This window comes from Oculina patagonica, chromosome 13, assembly GCF_052425735.1.
Source record: "Oculina patagonica isolate OP01 chromosome 13, crgOcupat, whole genome shotgun sequence".
Classification (NCBI taxonomy): domain Eukaryota; kingdom Metazoa; phylum Cnidaria; class Anthozoa; order Scleractinia; family Oculinidae; genus Oculina; species Oculina patagonica.
Window position 1 is genome coordinate 2314218 of NC_135770.1, and position 23182 is coordinate 2337399.

The following is a 23182-nucleotide window of genomic DNA, read 5'->3' on the forward strand; positions in this document are numbered from 1 at the left end:
TCCTTGCGTGGCAGAATGTTTCAGTATTTCGTCCAATATCATTCGAAACCGTAAATCGTCCTTAATGACTGGAATCGAACGTTTAGAGGAAAATATAGACTTTCCTGGCGAACATAGGACTTCTTTGTACCACGTTGGCAAACACCGGGTGTATTTCTGAGGGTTACCAAGTCTAGTAAACATGAGATTGAAAATGCCAAGTTGTCAAGCTGCGTTATTTTAGTCGCGTGTAAAGAAACGGCTTTAGATCGTTTTCATTCAAAGAACAAATTACAGTTTAATTCCATGAGATTGTTATGTTATTGAATACAATAACTACGGTCTCTAAAGTCAATATCCCTAAACAATGCCGGTCACTTTTTAAAAGCGATGTGCATTGAAAAGATAAATATAAATAAAACACAAAGCTTTGCTTTCAGATTTGCTTGCAAACAGTCAATGATTTGTTTCCTTGTTTAACACCCCGTTATTTAATTTTAACGGGTTTTTTTTATCCACCATGTATCTTTAGAATTCTTTTACACCAATTTTGCAGTACAAGTGGATCGGCGATATTTTCAGATTTAAGACGGTTTGTTTTACTTTATTTCATACGGTAACGACACGTGTGGCATTTTTAAGAATGGACTGGAACTTTCGATATTGGATAAAAAGAATGGACCGTTTGGGAAATAACTTATCGTTGAGTACGGGCCGGGTCTCACGTGCGGTACTTGCAATGGGCGTATATGAAAAACCCATGACTCATGCCCAGGGGGGGTACTCCGGCTTGTAAATGACGGGGATGATCGAATGGAGGCAAAACTCAGGACCCAAAAAAATTCCTAAATCTTCCGACATTACCCAAGAAAATCCCTGAACCAAAAATAACTCCCAAAAAAATCCCTTGTCAAATTACCCCTAAATTGCCAGGAGGGGCAATAATATAACACAAAGAAAACCATAAAAAATTGAACGCTCGTGTTTGTTTATTCATCATACTATAAATACGCCAAGGCCGCGCCAAGGTACTTTAGTTCGTTTTTAATACCCCAAAAAATCCCCTATTTAAATCAAGTCACCCAAAAAAAAATAGTTACCTAATTTTCCAACCCCCAAAAAAACCGGAATCGAAAATTTCAAACCCAAAAAAATCCTTCGATCATCCCCGTCATTTACAAGCCGGAGTACCCCCCTGGGGACTCATGACTGACTCATTGATGACAACTGTGTTGAATCCTGTTCTTCACGACAAACTTAAACTACTGAATCAATGGGGATAAATTGCTATATATTTTAAAACTATGCTAGATATTAAAAAAGCGGGACCGGAAAGGGACTAACGATCAAATGCTTACCGCAGGACTAATTATAAATCGATGTTCGAGTCCTCGCCGGCGAACCATGCCACAATAAATTTTATATCTTGGTGTTACTGATCTTATTTTTGCACATTTTGCCCTCGATATAACAGAGTTGTGGTTATCCTATGTTAAATGAGGCTGATTCAAACATTTAGGTCGTGTCGTGTCAAAATTGCAACCAACCGTTTTGGGTAGGTTGGTATTTTTTTTTTGGGGTAAGTCGATCAACATTTTCAACCAAAATCAAACTAATGAAACGGTTGGTTTGTTTTACGTTTCAAAATAGAACACTTTTTTAATTATTTTCTTATAAACGGTTCATCAATATTTAGCAATCCTGAAACAAATCAACCGAAACGCATTTTTCAAATAAAACACGAAAAAACTGAACCAATTTAGCCAGCCGAAGCGGTTGAACACGGCTGAACCGTCATAAACCGTTTTAACCGAAAACTGTTTGAAGGTGTTCAACTAGGACGCTTCAGTCAAAATTATCTAAACTGGTTGCCATTGAAATTGTCATAGAATACGACTTAAGAATCCCCGGGTTTTCAAGGAAGAGTTGTAAATAACCTCCTCAAGAATTTATTTGAGGTATAAAAAGCTGTAGTTGTAATGGAAATATGAAAGTCTGTCTAAAATTATTTAGGAAACCCTTGTTTAATAAACTCCGGGCTCGAATAAAATGCAGGAGTCAAATAAACGCCGGTTTCACCAGACCAAGTTTAAAATATACGCCGGGAAATATAAGGTTAGGCTGAGTTTTTTTATTCATGAATGGCGTAGCCGAGTTGCCTGTCCATAGAACGAGAAGTGTATTTAGAAAACACAGGGATCATAGATCTACGAATTTAGGGATTTTAAGCCAAAATTCAAGAATAAGGGAAAAACGCGTGCGATTACGCTCTATCAGTCTTAACAGCCGGCTTCTGTTCATAACAGAACTTATTTGTCTTGCATGTTGGTTTTTATATGCATGGGCGAGTTTATACTGATAGACGCAGTTTCAGGCATGGGTGACTAATGAATGTTTTCTTTTTTAACACGAAAAAGGATCAGATAAAAAGTCAAATAGGCCCCAGGCTTCAGTCTGCCACCGCAGCTGTTTGGCTTTGTGCGAAAACCACACGCTCACCCAGCCATCAATAATGACTTGATGTTGCGGTAAAACGCTCCATAAATCATTTTAATGGTCCCATTAAAGCTGTATGTCTTAAGAGCTCCAAACAAGTCCAATACTGATTATCATATAATAAGTAAAAATACTTTTCAAAATTATAATAACAATCTTGCCACTTTGCGGAAGCTGCTAGATCAGGCCATAGACACGAACATGATCTGAGTGACTGAAATATAACATAAAGTTATCATGCACTCATTTTTTTCGCTTTCGATTGTAAGTTGCCCACATCAAACTGGATTTACTAACTAATTTATCTCTAAACGAGTACATTATTGCTGTGAAGCAAGGTCTTCAGTTTGCGGTGGACTCTAGTTAAAATATTCATATAGAAGTGTGCCACTTATAGTTTCAGTTAGAACCCCGCCAAAACATCCTTTGTTTCTTTGGTATATTGTGCTTAATTACCGTAAATATTTAAAACGTCGCGCTAGCAACCACGACAGCGTGAAAGAAAAAAAGGCAAGTGTATCATAACTCTATTGTTGAATGTGGGTAATGTTATTCATGGCATGGACGCGGAAAAATTGGAAAGTTTTGTTTTTGGTTCTCTTACTTATAAAACTTACAAAATAATAAACGAAAGGTTTATAAACTTTATTAGGTGTTAGTAGGAAATAGATTACGAATATTTTCGATAGCATTGGGATCTTAACCATTGTAGAACCTACGTTTCTGAAACGCTTCGTCATGTTCGCGTCAGGGCTTTTCTAGTCGGCAAAACAACGAGTTTCAATTGTTGGTTTCTTACCAAAGAAACAATTATCAATATTAGCCCTGCATACCTTTTAAGGAAAGTTTTGCCAAAACGAAAGGATAAATAAAACGTCTTGCACTATATTTGAAGCAGAAAACAAACTTTAGAAAAGTGGTCTACTCGTATTTATGTTTGTGCAAACTAACATCTCGACTCGAAATTGCAAATATTTTCCAAACTGCTTATCTTTGAAGCTCCTTCACTTTTGCATAAATATAATAAACCACTTAACTGACGTAAACAGCAATTGTGGATCAATATCAAAGCCAAGATATTCGTTAAATTATTGAAAACAGGGAGTGTCTACTTTCACAACCAGCTCATTTCGGCGAGTAACGAGGTCGGTTGTTTAACGGCGCCAATTTTTTGCCCTTTTTCTTCGGCTGTACCGACTGAAACCTGGCGAAAATGATTTCACATACAGGCATTTTCCTTGTCGCATTTCTAGGCTTTTTCTCAGCAGTTTGTTTTGCTCAGAAATGCCCTGGAGTCGCCGAATACGAGGTCTCGTTTTATGGAAAGTGGAGCAACACGACGCATCCAAATGCTTTTCCCGAAATGGGCAAGTTTTCGCCTTGGATCGGTGCCTCTCACAATATGTACTACAAAATGTGGGGTCCAGGCATGGAAGCTTCGCCAGGAGTAGAAGAAGTGGCCGAGTCTGGTGAGTCACTCTTAACAAGCCATTTTTGTCACTGTAAAATGTTATAAGGAATTAATTCCTGTTTGTGTCGTAATCACGTTAGAAGAGAACGCATAGCCTTCACATAAATTGGACGATAGCTTTACATTTATGTTCAAATAAAAACAGCGAGTTTTCCTTTTCTTTGTTTCAGTTTGTAACATTTTTATTCGTTCTTGTAGTTTTCTCGCGTACTCGTACAGTGTCGCAGCTTACATCCAAGTATTACTCGGAGTTTATGTTGTCCTTAACTTTAATTTTTATTTTTTTCTGTCTAGCATTTTCAGCTTAACTCAAATGAATGAAATTAGTGTTTATTTCTTTCACGAAGACTCTAAATGTTCCTGTCCGTGCGAACTTGCATGCGTTGCCATCAACACTCGTAAATTATTTCCTTGCTAAAAGCGTTCTAAAACCCATCAGTTGTTTCTAAATGGGACGATAGCTTTAGATTTGAGTTCAAATGGAAAACGGCGCGGTTTCCTTTTTATGTTTTAGTCAGTTTGTAGACTATTCGTTCGTTCTTGTAGTTTTCCCGCGTCGTTTCACAGTGTCGCAGCTTACATCCATTACTCCGAACTTGTGCTGTCCTCATTTTAACTTTAATTTTCATTTTTTTCTGTCTAGCATTTCAGCTTAACTCAAATGAATGAAATTAATGTTAATTTCTTTCACGAAGACTCGAAATGTTCCTGTCCGTGCAAACTTGCATGCGTTGCCATCAACACTCGTAAATTATTTCCTTGCTAAAAGCGTTCTAAAACCCATCAGTTGTTTCTAAATGGGACGATAGCTTTAGATTTGAGTTCAAATGGAAAACGGCGCGGTTTCCTTTTTATGTTTTAGTCAGTTTGTAGACTATTCATTCGTTCTTGTAGTTTTCCCGCGTCGTTTCACAGTGTCGCAGCTTACATCCATTACTCCGAACTTGTGCTGTCCTCATTTTAACTTTAATTTTCATTTTTTTCTGTCTAGCATTTCAGCTTAACTCAAATGAATGAAATTAATGTTAATTTCTTTCACGAAGACTCGAAATGTTCCTGTCCGTGCAAACTTGCATGCGTTGCCATCAACACTCGTAAATTATTTCCTCGCTAAAGGCCCGGTAATACGGGCAACATTTTTGTGCAACTTGTCTCGCAACATTGTTGCATTGCAAGTTGAACGAGTTGTTGCCCGTATTACTACCACGCGCTCAACTTGTCTCGCAACAAACTTCGGTGTTGCAAGTTGAAAAAAATTGTTGCAAAAAGTAGAACTCGGTTCTACTTTGTGCAACATGTTGCTGCAACTTGCAACATCGAAATTTGTTGCGAGACAAGTTGAGCGCGCGGTAGTAATACGGGCAACAAGTCGTTCAACTTGCAATGCAACAATGTTGCGAGACAAGTTGAACAAAAATGTTGCCCGTATTACCGGGCCTTAAAGCCCCATCACTTGTTTCTTCTGTCAATCAAAGCGATGACGTTGCTTTAATACAGCCAATGAGAATTTGACCACGACTTATCCACCACGTGCGCGTAGGGGGACGAGTTGAAATACATAAAAATGTTAATGAATTGAGTTTTTTTTTCTCTTGTAACGGCTATGTTTTTTTAAATATTCTCATATGCTTCCTTGAACTCGATTAAAATACAGTGGAACCTCGATTTAACGCACCTCTATATAGCGAAGTCCTCGATATAACGAACGATATACTTCGTCCCAGTAATAGTAAAATATATGGGAAAAAACCTCGATTTAACGAAACCTAGTTATAGCGAACATATTTTGGCAGTCCCTTGCCCCTTCGTTATATCGAGGTTTCACTGTAACTTGAACTCGGTTATACTTAACAGTACCTTTTTAATTGTTTAAAATGAATTCGAAGCTTACACTCGCTTTTGTCTTATTTTATCAGGCGTTACAACGAAGATATTGGAGGAAATTAAAATGCGCATTATGTACAACAAGACAGCGTGGAAGGAAATCAAGACAGATGGTGGACCAACAGCCGGGAACGCACAAGTTATGGGAATAAAGGTGGAAGTCACTGCAGACTATCCTTTGGTGTCAATGATTTCTATGCTCGTCCCTTCACCTGATTGGTTCACTGGAATCATGGATGTCAATCTCTGCGATAATGGCATGTGGATAGACGCTTGGAACAGCACCAATTTACAGCCGTGGGATGCAGGCACGGAGGACGGCGATATGTTTAACGACACCAATACTGCAACTACTCCGCAACAGAATATTACAATCATCACCAAAGATTCGGGGACCCCTTTCAAAGGAGACCCTATAAAGGTGCTGGGCACGCTTATGTTCAGGAGGGTAAACAAACCGACCATGCACACCTGCACCGGCGAGCAGAAGTATAAACTCGAGTTCCAAGGGATGTGGAGCAAGGAGAGGCAGCCTAAGTCCCCAGATAGTGTTCACTTTTCGAAACTGATTGGATGTACGCACAAGTACAACTACAAATTCTGGAGCCCCATGACAAAGGCATCGGATGGAGTTAAGGAGGTCGCAGAAACAGGTACGTTAAGTTATGACGCTTTGATAACTTCTACTTTTTTACTCTCTAACTAGTAGCAGACTGCTGTGTTTTATATTTTGTATAGAGCTTTTGACAAGGACCTAAAATTCTTTTGTCTTTAAACCTTATTATGTTTTAAAAAACCCTTTCTTCCCTAATTAACTTTGCAAGCTTAATCCCTACTACTCGGTCTAGTATTATGCTTTTCAGTATCATAATAATACCATCATTTATTTCATCAAATCATATTTATCTTGTTTTCTGAGTGGTGTAAACTCGGGGTTCCACTGCAATGTCACTCTCCTCTTCTCGGCTCAAACGTACTTAGTGGGCACCGAATTACACCAAGTTGTCCATTTACGGGCTTAATTCTTCCCGTGCATCTCGCACGTTTTTCGCATGAGTTTCGTTTGAAACAAATTTCAACCCCTCATAATGCCAAACTGATGACATAACTACACAGAGACCCGTGTATTGTCTCTGATTGGTTATTTTCCAGTTTTGAATTTTCGCACGCACGTAACAACCAATCAGAGAACTACACGGATCTCTGTGACGTCATCAGTATGGAACTTTTCGAACTTAATTGGACGTCTCTTGAATGGGGGAATAATTTAACGCCACCCAAAGAGCAACGACTTTTTACTTAAACAAGCACCCTATCTGCATAAAACTAAGATATTTGTGTATGATTTATTTAGGCGAACCTGGTAAGCTGGAAACTGCACTCAAAGCTGAGATGGGAAACGATGGGGGGGTATACAAAGTTTACACAGCCGGTGAAATAACTGAAGGCTCTGCTAGCAGAAAAATGGAAATAATGGTTAAAGGCATGTACTCCAGAGTCTCCATCATCTCCATGCTGGGACCTTCTGCTGACTGGATCGTTGGAGTTGACAGCCTTGACCTCTGTGGATCAGATGGCTGGAAGGATACGGCAATGATATCATCGCCTGCGTATGACGCTGGGACAGAGGATGGAAAAGATTTCGCATCAACTGACATGGTGACCATGCCTCAGGGCGTCATCCAGAAAATCACTAATGACAGCGACACGGTGATGAAGGGAGTAGATGCAATCAAAGACTTTGCCAAGTTCACGTTCACCAAGTATGAGGCACCTATTGCCCCTCCGGATTCCGCACAGAGTCCTTCTGCTGGTATTTCTCTCTTCCTGTCTGTCGCTTTCCTTGCCATATTGCGCTTTCTGTATTAGATCGGTTAAGTAAAGGATACTAGGGGGAGGGGAGGGGAGGGGAGGGGAGGGGAGGAAGTGTATCCTAAAACCATTTTTTGTTCTTCAGTGTCAAAGAGCGTTTGGACTGGGAAGTGTTAAGCATTTACTTTTAAGCATATTAGAGTGTTTCTCAGCTGTCAGCAAAGGTCAAAAGACATTCGCTAGTTAAAATTGCGTCCGGATATCAAACTCAGTAAAACGACAGTCGAAAAGGGGTGAGTTGAGTTATCAAATATGGAACGACAGCTAATGAACCAAGACAAACTTTCGCGGAAATTTGAGTCGTAAGGTTTATATTCTTTAAAAACACACAAGAGACGACGAGAACGGCCGCACTAAAAAGCCGCCAAACGGAAGCGGCTGTTTGAAGTCTCGCTGGCTCTCTTCGATTGTCGTTTCTCCATTTTTTTCTCTGCTTTTAACTTAAGATTACTAAATAACATTACTTTTCAGCTTCGCTGTATGTTCAACATTTTAGGCCTAGATAATCATTTGACGGAAGTTGGCTTTTACCAATCTTAGTTCACTGTTTTCTTAGTTGACAGGGATCAGTAATTTACTCCAAACAGCATTCTACAGTTAGTTAGATTCACTCTGTGTTTTTATTACCTTAAAAACTTTTTTGTTGATGACAGTTATATGAAGTTTGTTTCACAATCCAACGATTCTTGCTGCGTATTTCAGAACAAAAGTCTCTGTTAAAACCAAAACCAGGTGTATTATCATACTATGGTAAGGGTTTACCTAATCCAGTTTGTTTCCATATTGGCACGAGTTAGCTCGCTAGGTTTTTGTGCAGGCAACAGTTTCAAGTTGTAAGAAGACCCAGAGGCACCGTTTCAAGAAAGTACTAGTTTTCTCAGTTTTTATGCTACAGGAAGTCGTAGTCAAAGATACTGCTAAAATGCTCTCAATGTAGCCCAGTTTTAGTTTTGTTTTGTTCATAATTTTACTACTGATTTGAAGCATCCATTAGAAGCTTGCAGCTTAGAATGATTTTGTTTTTGCAAATAAGGGGTGTTCTGATTTTCTGCTAAGGTAATTTTCAGTAGACATTGTACCAGCCGCTTCAGTAGGAATAAAGTTTGTAGCTGTTTGAAGGTCTGTGGTCTTTCCTTATGTTAAATTTTGTTTTATAATTATACATGCATTGTTTTTCGCGTGTTTCTCTATCGCTAGCAACGATGTCACACACTCTTTCCCCACAAAAGAACTAGCCTGCGTAGCAGGCGTCTGTGTACGTTTTTTAGCGCGTTTAAAAGAGTGCGCGATCGCGAGAAGGCCGCGCGAGGAAAAAAATCGACGTCTTTCCTTATGTTTAATTTTGTTTTATTATACATGTATTGTTTTTCGCGTGTTTCTCTAGCAACGATGTCTTAAAATTAAAAAAGTGGGCGATCGCGAGAAGGCTGCGCCAGGAAAAATCGATTTTTTTCCTCGCGTGGCCCCCTCGTGACTTCTGCGTTTTCCATACGCGCGCTCGAAACTATGGCGTCTGCTACGCAGGCTACAAAAGAACGGTATTACAATATCTCTTTGTATATATGTCATGCTTGCATTGTTATGTTTCAGTGCGTCTAACACAAAGTTTCTGCGTTCTCCCGCGAGGTTAAGTTGGCCCTCAAAACAAACCATGCGTAAATAAAAATGCTTTACTTTTAGGCCTTATCTCCGTTTTATTGAAAAATTAAAGCAAATTGATATTTGAATAGACCATAGTTAGTAGAATAGACCTACAGCATGCTCGATATATTTTTTACACAACAAATAAAGGCTCGCATGATTTCAGCCGAAGACAATTATGCATAAGAATGCAATATTGATCCACTTCAATCTATCAACAATTACTTAAAAGCCAACATCAGGATCAGAGGTGTTGTAAAAGGAGTTTCTTTAAGACTGAGGGCTTTCAAAAAGTTTTCGCGTGCCATATTTTCTCTAACCGATCCCATGCACGCCTTTTTTAATTAGACTAAATGCCATCAGGTCTCTGTTAACCCTATTCAGACCAGGCTTTTTTGGAACTTCGGAAACGGGTTGGGGGGGGGGGGGCTATCTTTGGGTATACGTCATGTGGGATGATGACGTCACATCACATGACAATTACATCATGATGCAAAACAGCCGCCATCTTGGATCCGCCATCTCAAGTTCCCAGTCTCACGAATCAGAGTACATGCACCTGACCATGTTTTGTTTACTGTTCAAGATTGCAGGCGTCGGGAAGAAGTTGAGATGAAACGTAACCCCGTATCTGTAAGCACTTAAGCGCTCTTTGTTTTGACTGATATGCAAGGCGTTGTTTCCATCAGTCTCACCAAACTCAAAGGGGCTTAGTTGTGTGTAATAATATTACAGCATATTCAGGCAAAAATTCTGTTATACGTTTTTCAGCTGGCACTTAGGTTATAACTTTTTCAGCTGTCAGTTAAAACCCCCCGGCATTTCTCGGCTGACAGTTAATCAAGATTTCAGTATCTCATCCACGGAGACACAGGGGCAGTTACTGAGGGCAAGGGAAAGTAGAAGAAAAGTTGAAGTGAAAGCGAGGAGCCCCTACCACGCCAGTTCCAAACAGCTCTCTGAATGGTGTCACCTGATTGGGCAGAAAAAGTCCTTTGAACTGATACCATTGTATTATTATGCCCAATCGGCGAACAGTAATTTCAAAAGAGTCACTTTCGTATGTTCTTACGCACAGGTAAGCAGCCACCGTTTAATTACAATAACACTGGCTGGTCCAAACGAAAATTTCCCGGTGGATCTTAAAATTTCTTTCTTTCTGAACATCCAAAATGATTTCCTGACCCTTTTTTCGATTCTCTGATGTAACTTAAAATAAAAGTATGGCAGATACAACAACCGCCGTGTTGGTAAAGTTACTGTTCACCGATTGGGCAGAATACAGTAAGAACCCGCGTATAAGAACCTAACATTTAAGAACCTGTTAGGCTAAAATTTCATTTTTAAGCACCCTTCACATAAGAACCATTTTAGGCTAAAATTCTAAAACGGGTTCTTATTTTCAAAAAAAGAAAAAATAATCTTCTCAAAAATATAGAATTAAAAAATATTCTCAAAAATATATTTATAACACAGTCTGTACACATTATAGTTACAGCATAGTTACAAGATTTGTTGGGAATTATAGTGAAGGTTACAGTATAGTTTTGATTTTAACAGAATCAGATTAAAATAGTATAGTATTTTGCTTACCGAAGCCTCCAAGAATACTGTTATTGGACATTAAAGAGCAGATCATTTAAAAATTCTACTTTATTTCTTGAACAAAAGTTAAGAACCTAATTAAGAACCTAGTAAGCCTAATTTTACACTAAATACCATTTATATAAGAACCTGTTTAGGCTAACTTGAAAAAACCTAGGTTCTTATACGCGGGTTTTTACTGAATACAATGGTATTTAAACAAAGGAATTTTTATGCCCAATCAGAAGACACCTTTCAGAGAGTTGTTTGGAACTGGCGTGGTAAGACCCTTTCCCCAGGGGCTCCTCGTTTATGCTCCAACTTTTCTTCGCCGATTTCCCCTCCCCCCTCAGTTTCGTTTTTCCCTCGCCTCCACTAGCTGGTCTCTGAGGATGGACTTATCTTGAAGAAACGCATCCTTCGAAAGCAGTTTTTTTTTACCGAACTTTTGTCGCCTGCTTTACCATGCGCAAGGTGGGCGGGTTTTCACAATAATGTAAATATTTTATTTAGTAATTTTCTATCCATTTATAAAAAGGTGTTAAATCTTTTTCTTAAAGGACGAAAGAGGCTAATAGAAATGTTTGTAAGAACTTCTACGTTGTCGATGAATATGTAACCGAAATTCCGTATAAAGTCAGCACATTGCTCATCAATAACAGTCGTTTCTAGCAATAAAAGGTTCTTTCTCCAAGAGTTAATTGTAACAGTGGTATTTCTGTTAGATGTAGAGTAGCTTAGTTCATTGACGCTCTCTTCGTTCTTATTAAACAAACTATTCCTTCGAAGCCAGTCTTTCACCTCTGGCGCAAAATCAATGCCTGCAAATTTAAAAATTCTACCTGCGAAAGTTAGAGTGCTGTTAGCCAATTCTTCATAACGGATTATCCTGTACTGATCTGCGCTAAGTTTTGAAGACAGGTCTAACGAAATGTTCACATCTTTGATCATTTTATCACAGACAAGTTTAACTTGTTGGATAAAATTGTGGCTAAGTGAAGAGTTGCTGATTGTGAGCCGCTGGGAGGTTTCCTCTTGTTTTCGGTCGTGGTTATTTTCTGTTCTTGTGCTGTGGGTTTGAACTCCTTTTTCCATCAGACCCATCTTTATCATTGACCATACGACAGCCCGTGGATCGCGCACTAATTGGATAATTTTAAAGGGAGTTTCAGCACGGGAATCAAAATGTTCAATCAAATCTCTCAAAATCACTTCCGGCAAACGCTGTGTCAAAATTTTTGCTGCGACAAACCTCTTCGACGCACAAACAGAGGAAACCTTTTTAGCGTCTAACGGAGGGCATTTCTTAAGAAACTCAGCCTGATTATCAAATGACTGAACTGCAGATTCGCATAGGGGTGGGGAAGACAGCGATTTGCTCGATAAACGAAAATGCGGGCTTGAAAGTCCTGGATGAGAGATGAAGCTGAAGTAATCTTGGAAGCCATTTAAGTGACAGCTTGATATATTGCGGAGAAACGAATCCACGAGTGTTGCGTGACTTTTCTCCGTGACATAATTCAACTTTTTAAACATTGCAAATAGGTAAAGTGGTTCGTACAGATAAAATATATCAGGGTGCTGATTAAATAACTGTCCCAGAAACGAAGAACCTGTTCTTGGTTGAGCGAGGATTAAAACATACGCAGACATTTTCCTTTCTGTTGAACTGTAGCGTCTTTCCTTGGGATGTGGCGCAGGTTGTGTGAAAGAAAAGTCTGACATTGTAATGTAGATGAGAATAGTTCCTAGCACAACTAAGATGCACGCCAAGTACAGTGTATTTGCAAATGACATTTAGGATGTATAAGTTGTTACTGGTTGAGTGAGACTTCTGAAAAAAAAAAAATTGAAATTATAGTACAGTTATTTAAATAATGGATTTTTTTCAGCTGATTTGAAATATCCTGAATTTTATAAGCTACTGTCCGTAACTCTGTCTGTGACTATGCATTAGTACTTTAATGTTAAGTTTCACATCAAGTTTCAATGTTAGGTTCATATTTTAGAGCAGTTTTCAACTTAGTGGTGTACTGTGGGGTTTGTTTTTTTTTTTTTTTTTTTTTGTGAGTGTCGTGAAGCCAAAACCAAAGTATCACTCTGGCCAATCACAATGGACACAGACAATCCAGTAAACCAATCAAAACTCAAAGGAAATACACGTAGCCGACACAAAGCGCGGGAAAACGTGTGTACACGAGCACAATTTGTTTTAGTTTTACTTCTGATTGGTTGAAAAATGGCGCGGGTTTTTTAATCCAATCACAAATATTAGTAACGCGAAACCAATGCAAATGCGAAATACTTTCGACACCCCACCATAAAAGATCAACGCCTGATTTTTCCTCATTACAGGTGATGACAAGAAAAAAGGAAAAATCATTAACTGCTCATTGTTTCGATATCGCTCTAATAGCTAACTTAAAAAGTGTTTGACAATGAATTAGGAAAAAGTAATTTATTGAGATTGTCTCAAACGTGACACTGAAAAAGATAGAATGAAATATACCGAAATGAATCGATTTAGCGGCCTCCTTTCAATGAGCGGCCCCTAAGGGCCTGTTTACATGATTCCGGAATGACTTTCATTCCGGAACGAAACTCGTTCCGGAATGAAGTTCGTTCTGCATTTACATGACAAAGTCGACCGGTTCAACCAAAGGCATTTTCACGTGCGCGATTTTCGCGCGAGATCAAAACAAGGTGGCGCATGTTTCGCGCGAGATCAAAACAAGATGGCGCATGTTTCGCGCAAACATGTTTTTGTGCCCATTAATTGTCGTATCTGCAATTTTAACGAGTATTGACAATAGAGCTACTTCTTTGGGCTAAACAGTAATGCTATTACGTTCTGAATTCAAAACTGTGGAGTCCGTATGCGGTTTCATGAGTTGCGATTTCATCCGGAACGAAATTCGTTCTGTGTTTCATGACCAGAATGAAATGTCATTCCAGAACGAAAATCATTCCGGAATGAAAACCGGAATGAATCGAACTCATTCCGGATGATTGACTTTCGTCTCGGTATCTGTAAACAGATACATAGAAATGTATGGCCTGGGGATGGAATGAACTCGTTCCGGAATGAAAGTCATTCCGGAATCATGTAAACAGCCCCTAAGTGCCCTCTTCTTATAAGCGCCTCTCGTTGCGCAAGAGACATTGAGATAGAATAGACTGATTAGACGTGTTATCGGTAATTGTGTGGTCCGCTCTCTCATCTTAACGTAATATCAAACAAACGAATGATGGTTATGACTATGGGAATCCCTACTCAAAGAGTTATTGAGTTACAGTATCTGCTGTTAAAATTAGAAATGAGCCCTACCCGTTTCTTATGATATAAGAGCCCCTTCTCCAATAAGTGCTACCATGCGCTTCCTGGCAAAAGTAAATAGCTGCCGGTCGCTAAGTTTAGATTGAATTATTGCGTTAGCTTATAGTCTTTAAACATCGAGACTTAATTCTCCTTTCGCAAGCCCTGTTTGTCCTTGTATCTTAGACTCAAACAATAACTATTGTTAGCCCGACAGCTCGAGTCCTTAGACTTCTAAACTAACCCTTTGTCCCGGCCCTTTGTCCAAAATTGATGTCATTTATCGAGACACAATTCTAACAAAAGCTACGAATGCATCAGAACGAACAAAATACTGCCAATAAATTGTATTCTAAAGCCGTCCTCACAGACAGCTATTGGCCAACTCGTGTTGCAAACTCAAGTTGTGTGTGTGAACGACGCAACAACGGCAGACAAGTTGGCCAACTGTTGGCGACAAAATAGAACTTGTCTCTATTCTCACCAACAGTTTGCCAACTTGTTTGCCAACTGTTGTTGTGTCGTTCACACACACCAATGAGTTGCCAACATGAGTTTGCCAACTTTAGTTTGTCGTGTGAAGGCCGCTTAAGACATTGAATTGCAACATACTGCCGGGATTGAAAACCGCTATTGAAATCAGTTGAATGACTCGAACTGTTGTGCTACTCACCGCGAGACGGAGTTAAAAAATTGGTTGCTTTCGCTGTCGTACCCTTTCTTTGTGGCCGTGTTATTTTTCCAAGGAGAACTGTGACAAAAAATAATATACCGTGAAGCCGAATTTGTGTTTGTTCAGTTTGTTTTCCAAAATAGCGAAATGTAAAAGTGAACTGCACAAAAGATTTATTTGTTTCTTTCGCTAAATTATTAACAAAGATCCTTCGATGAAATAAATACGTCACCTGCACACGTCAAACACTGACAATACAGGTGACTGCAGAAACAAAGGCTCCTTTAGGAGCCACCAAATATATTAAAAACAAAATCCAACATAGCTATATATAGTGTGCTCAATGCGGTGAAGAAAATGAATCGTCGAGAAGGAAAATCTTCACCCATCTTGGCGTAAACAAATAGATATTCAAGTTGCCTCACGGCGATCGTTTTACTTATACTTTTTTGCTTTAGATTAGAAAAAGGATATCTCTGTTTTCGTTGTTTGGGACAACAACTTTCTCGAAGACAAGCGCGCATTTCACTTTCTAGTTAATAACTAATGTATACTTTTTGTATGGCTCACAATATTGTTGGAGGCAGAGAATTCGCGCTTAGAAGCACAAGTGATATAATAAATTTTGAAAAAAAAAAAAAAAAACTAGGAGACCTGATGAAAATCCTAAACTCCTGGAAAGGGGAGAAAACTAACCCGGGAGAAAATTAACGTTGTCAAGACGCTGGGATTGTCTAAATTAATCTACAACGCTTCGGTTCTACCGTTGTCTGAAAACTACGCCGAAAAGGATATATATATATACAATAAGATTTTATTCTATAGGCGGCGAGGACAGGGGGGAAGGGGAGGTGGGCAAGGTGGGGCGTAGCCCCTACTTTTTGGTGCCGAAAATATCGCGAGCGCAGTGTAAAATTGGTTTGTTAAGATATTCCGGCTCGTGATCTTTTCACAAATCGATTCAACAGGATCGTTTTTGGCGAAGTAATATGTTGTAGGACTTTCGAGTTTCAACAATCATCCCTTCTCCAGAACGCCACTAGTGAGATCCCACAAACTCATTGTTTAGATTGTTTTTGACGTTATCTTTGACATTGGCGACTTCAAAGCCCACATTTTGTGCCCTCCGACGACAAAAGAGTTACCGAAGAAGCACCATGAAGTAGGATCGTCTGAACTGTCATTTAAAAAATTTAGGGCAAAACTTGTTAAATCAAAGGGATTTCTTTCACTGAGAACAAACGCGTAGAAACCGACTGAGTGTCTGCTGACGAGTTTTTAATGCTGAACGATCGAAATTTCAAACCTCTTCGAAACTTTCTTGGAAATCTTCGGGAAACTACGTTTATCTTCGGAAAAGTTCGAACTAAATGATCGGAAACGTTCGTCTGGCCTTCGAACAACATTTGGAGAATCTTCGGAAATCTTCGGTCTAGAAACTACTCAGAATACAAAATGTCGCTAGAACTAACGGAAAAAGTTCCTCCAAATATGAAAACCTGCCGAGTATTTGTGGGAAAGTCTTAGCCCCCCCCCCCCCCCGTCCCCCGACACACACACACAAACACGTTCCAAAACGCTACGCCGCCAGCCTCTGTATTCAACTTTATATGGGATAACAAACCACAGGATATATTAAAAAAAAAAAACATGTATTCCATTCAGTTTAGTTCTTTGACTTTGTCGCATTTGTTTTTTGGACTTATAAACAGAAGAAGAATTTTTTAACAGAAGAACTGCCGGAACTTCGTAAACCCACTATGACTAACCAGGTTGCATGTTAAGCGCTTAGCATGGCTAGTACATAACCGACGGACTTACTAATTGTACATTTCAGTCTACCGGCGAAACAAGATTTATTAATCAACACATTGACTGCAACTCTTAAAACGTTAAGCCCTGCAAACGGTAACGCAAGTGGACGCAAGTAGTCGCAAGTTCAAATTGCGGACAGACTTGTGTTGGGCGGCCAAACGGACACGCAAGTTTAGTCGCATGTTCACGCAAGTTTGAAAAAAGTCATTTAAAATGCTACGAAGTGCAATTCAGTATTTAAAGTAAACTGCAAAAAATGCGTTGACTTGCGATGGGTGGCCAAACGGTGAAAAAAAATGCGTTAACTTAAGTGCAAATTTGATCTCGATCAAAGTGAACGCAAGTCAACGCCAGTGTACGCGAGTCAACGCAAGTACACGCAAGTCCTGGCCAAAAGAAGAGCGGAGACGCAAGTTTTCAACTTGCGTTTACTTGCGTTGCAGTTTGTGTCAGGGCTTTGGATATATATATAGACAGTGCAACCACTGTCACAAACAATGCATAGGAGAAACCAAACGTAGACTTAAATACCGTTTCAACGAGCATCGTGTAGTATTCTGCCCTGGGTATTGTTATTCATGACATGTGCTGAGATGAAGTATAGGAAATCGCTCTGCCTGGGACAAGCCCAAACCAGGCTTAGTAGATCGAGGAAACTTAAAACCCAGCTTCCTCGCAGGGAGGCGGGCGGGGTGCCAACCGCTCGCTGCCGCGGACAAGAGTAGAGTGCACAATGAGGAGCACGTGTTTGCCTTTTATATGAATATTGACATATCATTAATTCATCCTCAAGGCATCCATTACCAGTTCAAATTGACTTTGAATAGCTACAACTTCAGCTACAACTGAATAATGAACCAAGATAAAACGCAAGGCTGATTAAACGGTATGGGAGTATTTTTGAATTCCAATAGACAGATTTAGCAAGAGAACGGGAACGTCAGTTGACGACGGCGCGCGCATTGAAATTACCCATATATGGGTAGCTCGCGCATAAAAACACCCATACATGGGCCTTCCTTCTTCAAGGTGTTAAGAGAATGACTCTCAAGATTAAACGTTACAAATTTAAAATATGGGAAATACGATAAAACATTTGAATAACAGAAGACATAACGGTAGAAAAACACACAAAAAACGTTAAAATTTGAAATTGAAAAAATACTAAGAAACGTTACAACATGAGATTTGAAAAATACAACAACAAGATGCTATAAATGGCACAAAAGACCTCAACAGTGAAAGCTAATACTCGATAATGCTATAATAACATAAGTAAAAGTGTAAAAGCCAAAGATGAAACGTAATTAACTAAGAAATGTCATGTTTCATCTTTTCATCTTATTTAAACTTTTAAGTTTAAAGGGTTCAAGAGTCTGACCTCTTCAATGAGGTTTGCTTCTCTTGCTTTCCGTACACTGTCACCATAAGATTGAACGAGCTCAAGAGGAATAAATTGCATGTCAGTAGCGTAATGATTGTTACATAGAAAATTTTCCGATACTGTAATTGGTTTACAGCTGTTAATTTGTTTGTCAACAGTGGGAGGATCCAGTACTTCTGTTTTGCTACGGTGGTCCTGGCAAATTTACGTTCGTTTAGAATAATGAGGTGCATGCTTCGTATAAGCTCAGCGAACGGATCAAGAGCGTACGATCCTTTACTAGACCGATCTAATAAGGAAGCGCAAGATAGCAGGAAAACCCACATACAGGAAAACAGAAACGCTAGCGGAAGGACGGTGTGCTGAGTTAGGGTCAGGGCTAGGGTCAGGGTCGGGGTTAGGGTCAGGGCTAGGGTCAGGGCTAGGTGAGACAGGCCCAACTGCCTTATACTTGGTGAACGTGAACTTGGCAAAGTCTTTGATGTCATTTGCTCCCTTCATCACCGTGTCGCTGTCTTTAGTGATTTGTAGGATGACGCCCTGAGGCCTAGTCGCCACGTCAGTTGATTCGAAATCGTCTCCATCCTCTGTCCCAGCGTCATACGCAGGCGATAATATCTCTGCCATCTCCTTCCAGCCATCAGATCCACAGAGGTCGACGCTGTCAACTCCAGCGAACCAATCAGGAGAAGGTTCGAGCTTGGAGATGAAGGAGACTTTGGAGTACATGCCTTTAACCATTATTTCCATTTTTCTGCTAGCAGTGCTTTCAGTTATATCATCGGCTGTGTAAACTTGGTATACGTAATCGCCCTTGATCAGCACAGCTTTGAGCTCGGTTTCTAGCTCATCAGGGTTGCCTAGTTAAAACCATACAAAAATATCTTAGTTCAGTGCAGCTAGGGTGCTTTTTTTGAGTAAAAAGACGTCATTTTGGGTGGCGCCCAATTCTTCAATTCCATACTGATGACGTAGCTCTACAGAGATCCGTGTAGCGCGTCTGATTGGTTGTTGCCTGCGCGCGAAAATTCAAAACCGAGTAATAACACCAATCAGAGACACAACAAGGAATCCTGTAGACTGTAGAGCTACGTCATCAGTATGGAATTTGGGGGTTGAATCGTGAAGGGACACGTCGGTGTAATAAGGCGCTTCCTGGGTGCGTTTGAGCCGAGAAGAGGAGACCGACATTGCAGTGGAACCCCGGGTTTTTCTTTATAACCACTAAGAAAATGAGAGACATGTGATTTTATGAAATAAATAGTAATATGCTGCAACAAGCAGTCTGTTACCAGTTAGAAAGTAAAATAAAAAAGACGTTTTCAACGTGCCATTTTCCGCGACGTCCTCAACTCCAGGGGATGCCTTTGTCAAGGGGCTCCAGAATTTGTAATTGTACTTGTGCGTACATCCAATCAGGGGCGAAAAGTTAGCACCATCTGGGAACCCTGAGGGCTGCCTCTCCTTGCTCCACATCCCTTGGAACTCGAGTGTATACTTCTGCTCGCCACTGCAGCTGTAGACGGTCGGTTTGTTTACTCTCTTGAACATAAGCATGCCCAGCGTCGCTATAGCGTTTGGACCCTTGAAAGGGGTCCCCGAATCTTTATTGATGATTGCAATATTCTGTCGCGGTTCAGTTGGATCATTCGTGGAGTTAAACACATCGCCGTCGTCTGTGCCTGCATCCCACGGCTGTAAATTGGGGCTGTTCCAAGTGTCTCTCCACATGCCATTATCGCAGAGATTGACATCCATGATTCCAGTGAACCAATCAGGTGAAGGGACGAGCATAGCAATCATTGACACCATAGGATAGTCTGCAGTGACTTCCACCTTTATTCCCATAGTGTGTCCGCTGCCGGTTGTATCACCAGCTGCCTTGATTTCCTTCCACGCGGTCCTATTGTAAATGATACGCATGTCAATTTCCTTCTCAATCTCCGTTGTAGCGCCTGATAAAATAAGAAAAGAGCGAGTGTAAGCTTCATTTTAAACAGTTAATTCTATTAAGTATAACCGAGTTCAAGTTATTTTAATCGAGTTCAAGGAAGCATATGAGAATATTAAAAAAAGCATAGCCGTTAGTTTCCACGCTGTCTTGTTGTACAAGAAAAAATTCAGTAAACGATATTTTAAACGAATACCAAAGAGCATGCCTTCTTTCACAAAAACTACAACATATGCAAGCCAAAACCAACAACCTGGCAAAGATTGCAGAGACAACCGGCCTCAGGGTGAGCAAAGAGAAAACCAAAGTGATGCGAACCAAAAGCAAGCAGCGGGACAAAATTAAGTTGAATGGCGAGGATCTGGAAGATGTCGAAAGTTTCACTTATCTAGGCAGTATCATCACAGTAACTGGAGGAACTGAGGAGGATGTGAAGTGCAGAATTGGTAAAGCGAGACTGGCGTTCAACATGCTTAGACCAGTCTGGAATGCCTGCTCGATTTCCACCAAAACCAAGTTGCGCATCTTCACCACTAATGTAAAAGCTACGCTTCTCTATGGCTCAGAGACCTGGAAAGTGATACAAGCTCTATCAAATAAGCTACAAAGCTTTGTCAACAAGTGCCTCAGAAAGATCCTCAAGATTCACTGGCCAGAAAACATCAATAACAAAGAACTTTGGAGCAGGACAGGACAAGAGCACATACCAGCTGAGATAGCAAGAAGGAAATGGGCTTGGATCAGCCACACACTGAGAAAACCAGGCACTGACACCACCAAGCAGGCCTTAAAGTGGAATGCGCAGGGTAAAAGAAAGGTGGGAAGACCTGCTAAGACCTGGAGAAGATCAACTGAGGAGAAGTTAAAGAAAGCTAACATCAGCTGGAACGCAGCAGAGAAGGCGGCAGCAAATAGAGTTCGGTGGCGAAGCATTGTTGACGCCCTTTGCTCCACCAGGAGCCTAAAGGAATAAGTCAGTCAGTCACCAAAGAGCATCTTAAAATAACAAGAAAATATAGCCGTTACAAGAGAAAAAATATTTTCAATATCATTAACATTTTCATATTTCACTGATCTCGTCGCCTCACACGCAGCACGGTGGTTGATAGGGTCGAATTATCATTGGCTCTCACATTAAAGCAACGTCATCGCATTGATTGGCAGAATAAACTACTGATCGGGTTTTAGAACGCTTTTAGCGAGGAAACAATTTATGACTTTATAATGAAAATGAAAGAAAGATGGTAAATTTTAAGCTCTGAAGGGAAATACCTGTAGAAATGAAAACGGATACATACAATGTTCATGTTCATGTTCGTGGGATACGCCTCCTGCATACTGCTAGGATCAGCAATGTCGATAGCTGTTATGACCACGCATTAAAATTCGCACGGACAGGAACATTTCGAGTCTTCGTGAATGAAATAAATTAATTGCTTGACAAACTGACTTGTTGAGAATAACTCACCAGACTCGGCCACCTCCTGAACTCCTTTTGAAGCTTTCATCCCTGGACCCCACATTGTGTAGTACATATCGTGCGAGGCACCGACCCAAGGCGAAAACTTGCCCATGTCGGGAAAAGCATTTGGATGCGTCATGTTGCTCCACTTGCCATAAAACGAGACCTCGTATTCGGCGACTCCAGGGCATTTCATCTGAGCAAAACAAACCGCTGAGAAAAAGCCTAGAAATGCGACAAGGAAAATGCCGGTACGTAACATCATTTTCGCCAGGTTTCAGTCGGTACAGCCGAAGAAAAAGGGCAAAAAATTGGCGCCGTTAAACAACCGACCACGTTACTCGCCGAAATGAGCTGGTTGTGCGAGTAGACACTTCCTGTTTACAATCATTTAAATCTTTGCCTTTGATATTGATCCACAATTGCTGTTTACGTCAGTTAAGTGGTTTATTGACTCTTGATTATATTTATGCAAAAGTGAAGGAGCTTCAAAGATAAATAGTTTGAAAAATATTTGCAATTTTGGTTCGCTAAGTAAGTTTGCGCTAACATTCAATATCCGTGGACAACTTTTCTAAAGATTGTTTTCTATTTCAAGTATAGTATGACTTTTTATTTCTCGAATTCGTTTTAGCAAACCTTTTCCTTAAGAGGTATACTGGTATTGCTAATTGTTTCTTTAGTAAAAAACCATCAATTAAAACTCGTTGTTTTGCACAGTGGAAAAGCCCCGAGGCAAGCATGACGAGGCGTTTTTTAATCAGTGACGTAGGTACTGCAATGATTAAGATTACAATCTTATCGAAAATATTCATTGCTAATACTTAATAAAGTTTTCAACTGCTCTTCCCTTATTATTTTGTGAGTTTTATAAGTAAAAGAACCGAAAACAAATTTTTCCAATTTGTCCGCGTCTATGAACAACATTATCCCCCTTAACAATAGAGTTATGATACACTTTCTTTAACTAGTTTTCGTGGTTGGCAGTGCGACGCTAATGAAAGGTTATCTTATGATATATATTTCAGTCTCTCATAACATCATTTTAGTCTCCTTGGCCTGATCTAACAGCCGTCCGCAAAATGGCAAGATTGTCATTATAATTTTGAAAAGTAGTTTTACTTATTAACTGATAAACAGTATTGAACTTGTTTCAGCGTCCATGCCATAAATACCATTACCCACCATTTAAAGGGACTGTGTCACGGCTGAGTTTAGTCTATTTTATTACCATTCTCGTCCCCATAGCCCTTATCGCCTCTCTTAGCCGGCGAGGCCTTGGCACGAGAAACGTAGGGCTCTGGGGACATACGATTTTTAAATTTATTTAAGACAGACAGACAGACAGACAGACAGACAGACAGACCTTTATGGACCTAGTAAACATCCTTCCGTGGCCTTAAAACATCAAATGGCTGCTTTTCTTATGCACTGTTACCTGACCAACTCTAAAATATTTTTCCATTTTTCCGTAACAATTTTTGAAGTGAAGGCAGGCAATTAAGCAGTAATTTGATAAAAAAGAGGAATTTAAATAGATGAGATGTCAAATTAAAAACTCAAACGTACACAAACTAAGCTTACAACGGCGTTTAACACGGATATTGAAACAGATGTCCTTCAGAAAAGCAAATTTAGATGCTAAATCTTCTCG

General features: G+C 39.9%; 3 protein-coding genes across 3 annotated transcripts; 1 reads left to right on the plus strand and 2 right to left on the minus strand.

Moving 5' to 3' along the window:
• Positions 1-3516: 3516 nt before the first annotated feature.
• Positions 3517-8816, plus strand: LOC144634167 (uncharacterized). Its single transcript, XM_078493056.1, has 3 exons — positions 3517-3944; positions 5863-6483; positions 7185-8816. The coding sequence occupies exons 1-3, from the start codon at positions 3689-3691 to the stop codon at positions 7697-7699; spliced, it is 1392 nt and encodes a 463-aa protein (XP_078349182.1). The 5' UTR covers positions 3517-3688; the 3' UTR covers positions 7700-8816.
• Positions 8817-11455: 2639 nt separating this feature from the next.
• LOC144636867 (carbohydrate sulfotransferase 3-like) lies at positions 11456-12724 on the minus strand. Its single transcript, XM_078496073.1, has one exon. It carries the CDS (start codon positions 12722-12724, stop codon positions 11456-11458), a length of 1269 nt encoding a protein of 422 aa, XP_078352199.1.
• A 5470-nt stretch (positions 12725-18194) lies between these two features.
• Positions 18195-21917, minus strand: LOC144636118 (uncharacterized). The gene is made up of 3 exons (XM_078495251.1): positions 21535-21917; positions 19408-20070; positions 18195-18942 (listed from the first exon to the last, which is right to left on the minus strand). Exons 1-3 carry the CDS (start codon positions 21791-21793, stop codon positions 18395-18397), a joined length of 1470 nt encoding a protein of 489 aa, XP_078351377.1. The 5' UTR covers positions 21794-21917; the 3' UTR covers positions 18195-18394.
• Positions 21918-23182: the final 1265 nt, after the last annotated feature.

What these genes read in the sequence shown, in the direction of transcription:
- LOC144636867 (XM_078496073.1), bottom strand. Translation starts at nt 12,724, where the DNA reads ATGTCATTTGCAAATACACTGTACTTGGCGTGCATCTTAGTTGTGCTA.
- LOC144634167 (XM_078493056.1), top strand. Translation starts at nt 3,689, where the DNA reads ATGATTTCACATACAGGCATTTTCCTTGTCGCATTTCTAGGCTTTTTC. An exon ending in AGAAGAAGTGGCCGAGTCTG is followed by an intron (nt 3,945 to 5,862) that starts GTGAGTCACTCT and finishes TTATTTTATCAG; the next exon opens with GCGTTACAACGAAGATATTG. An exon ending in TAAGGAGGTCGCAGAAACAG is followed by an intron (nt 6,484 to 7,184) that starts GTACGTTAAGTT and finishes TGATTTATTTAG; the next exon opens with GCGAACCTGGTAAGCTGGAA.
- LOC144636118 (XM_078495251.1), bottom strand. Translation starts at nt 21,793, where the DNA reads ATGATGTTACGTACCGGCATTTTCCTTGTCGCATTTCTAGGCTTTTTC. An exon ending in TCAGGAGGTGGCCGAGTCTG is followed by an intron (nt 20,071 to 21,534) that starts GTGAGTTATTCT and finishes TTATTTTATCAG; the next exon opens with GCGCTACAACGGAGATTGAG. An exon ending in TTTATTTTACTTTCTAACTG is followed by an intron (nt 18,943 to 19,407) that starts GTAACAGACTGC and finishes CCGAGCTCAAAG; the next exon opens with CTGTGCTGATCAAGGGCGAT.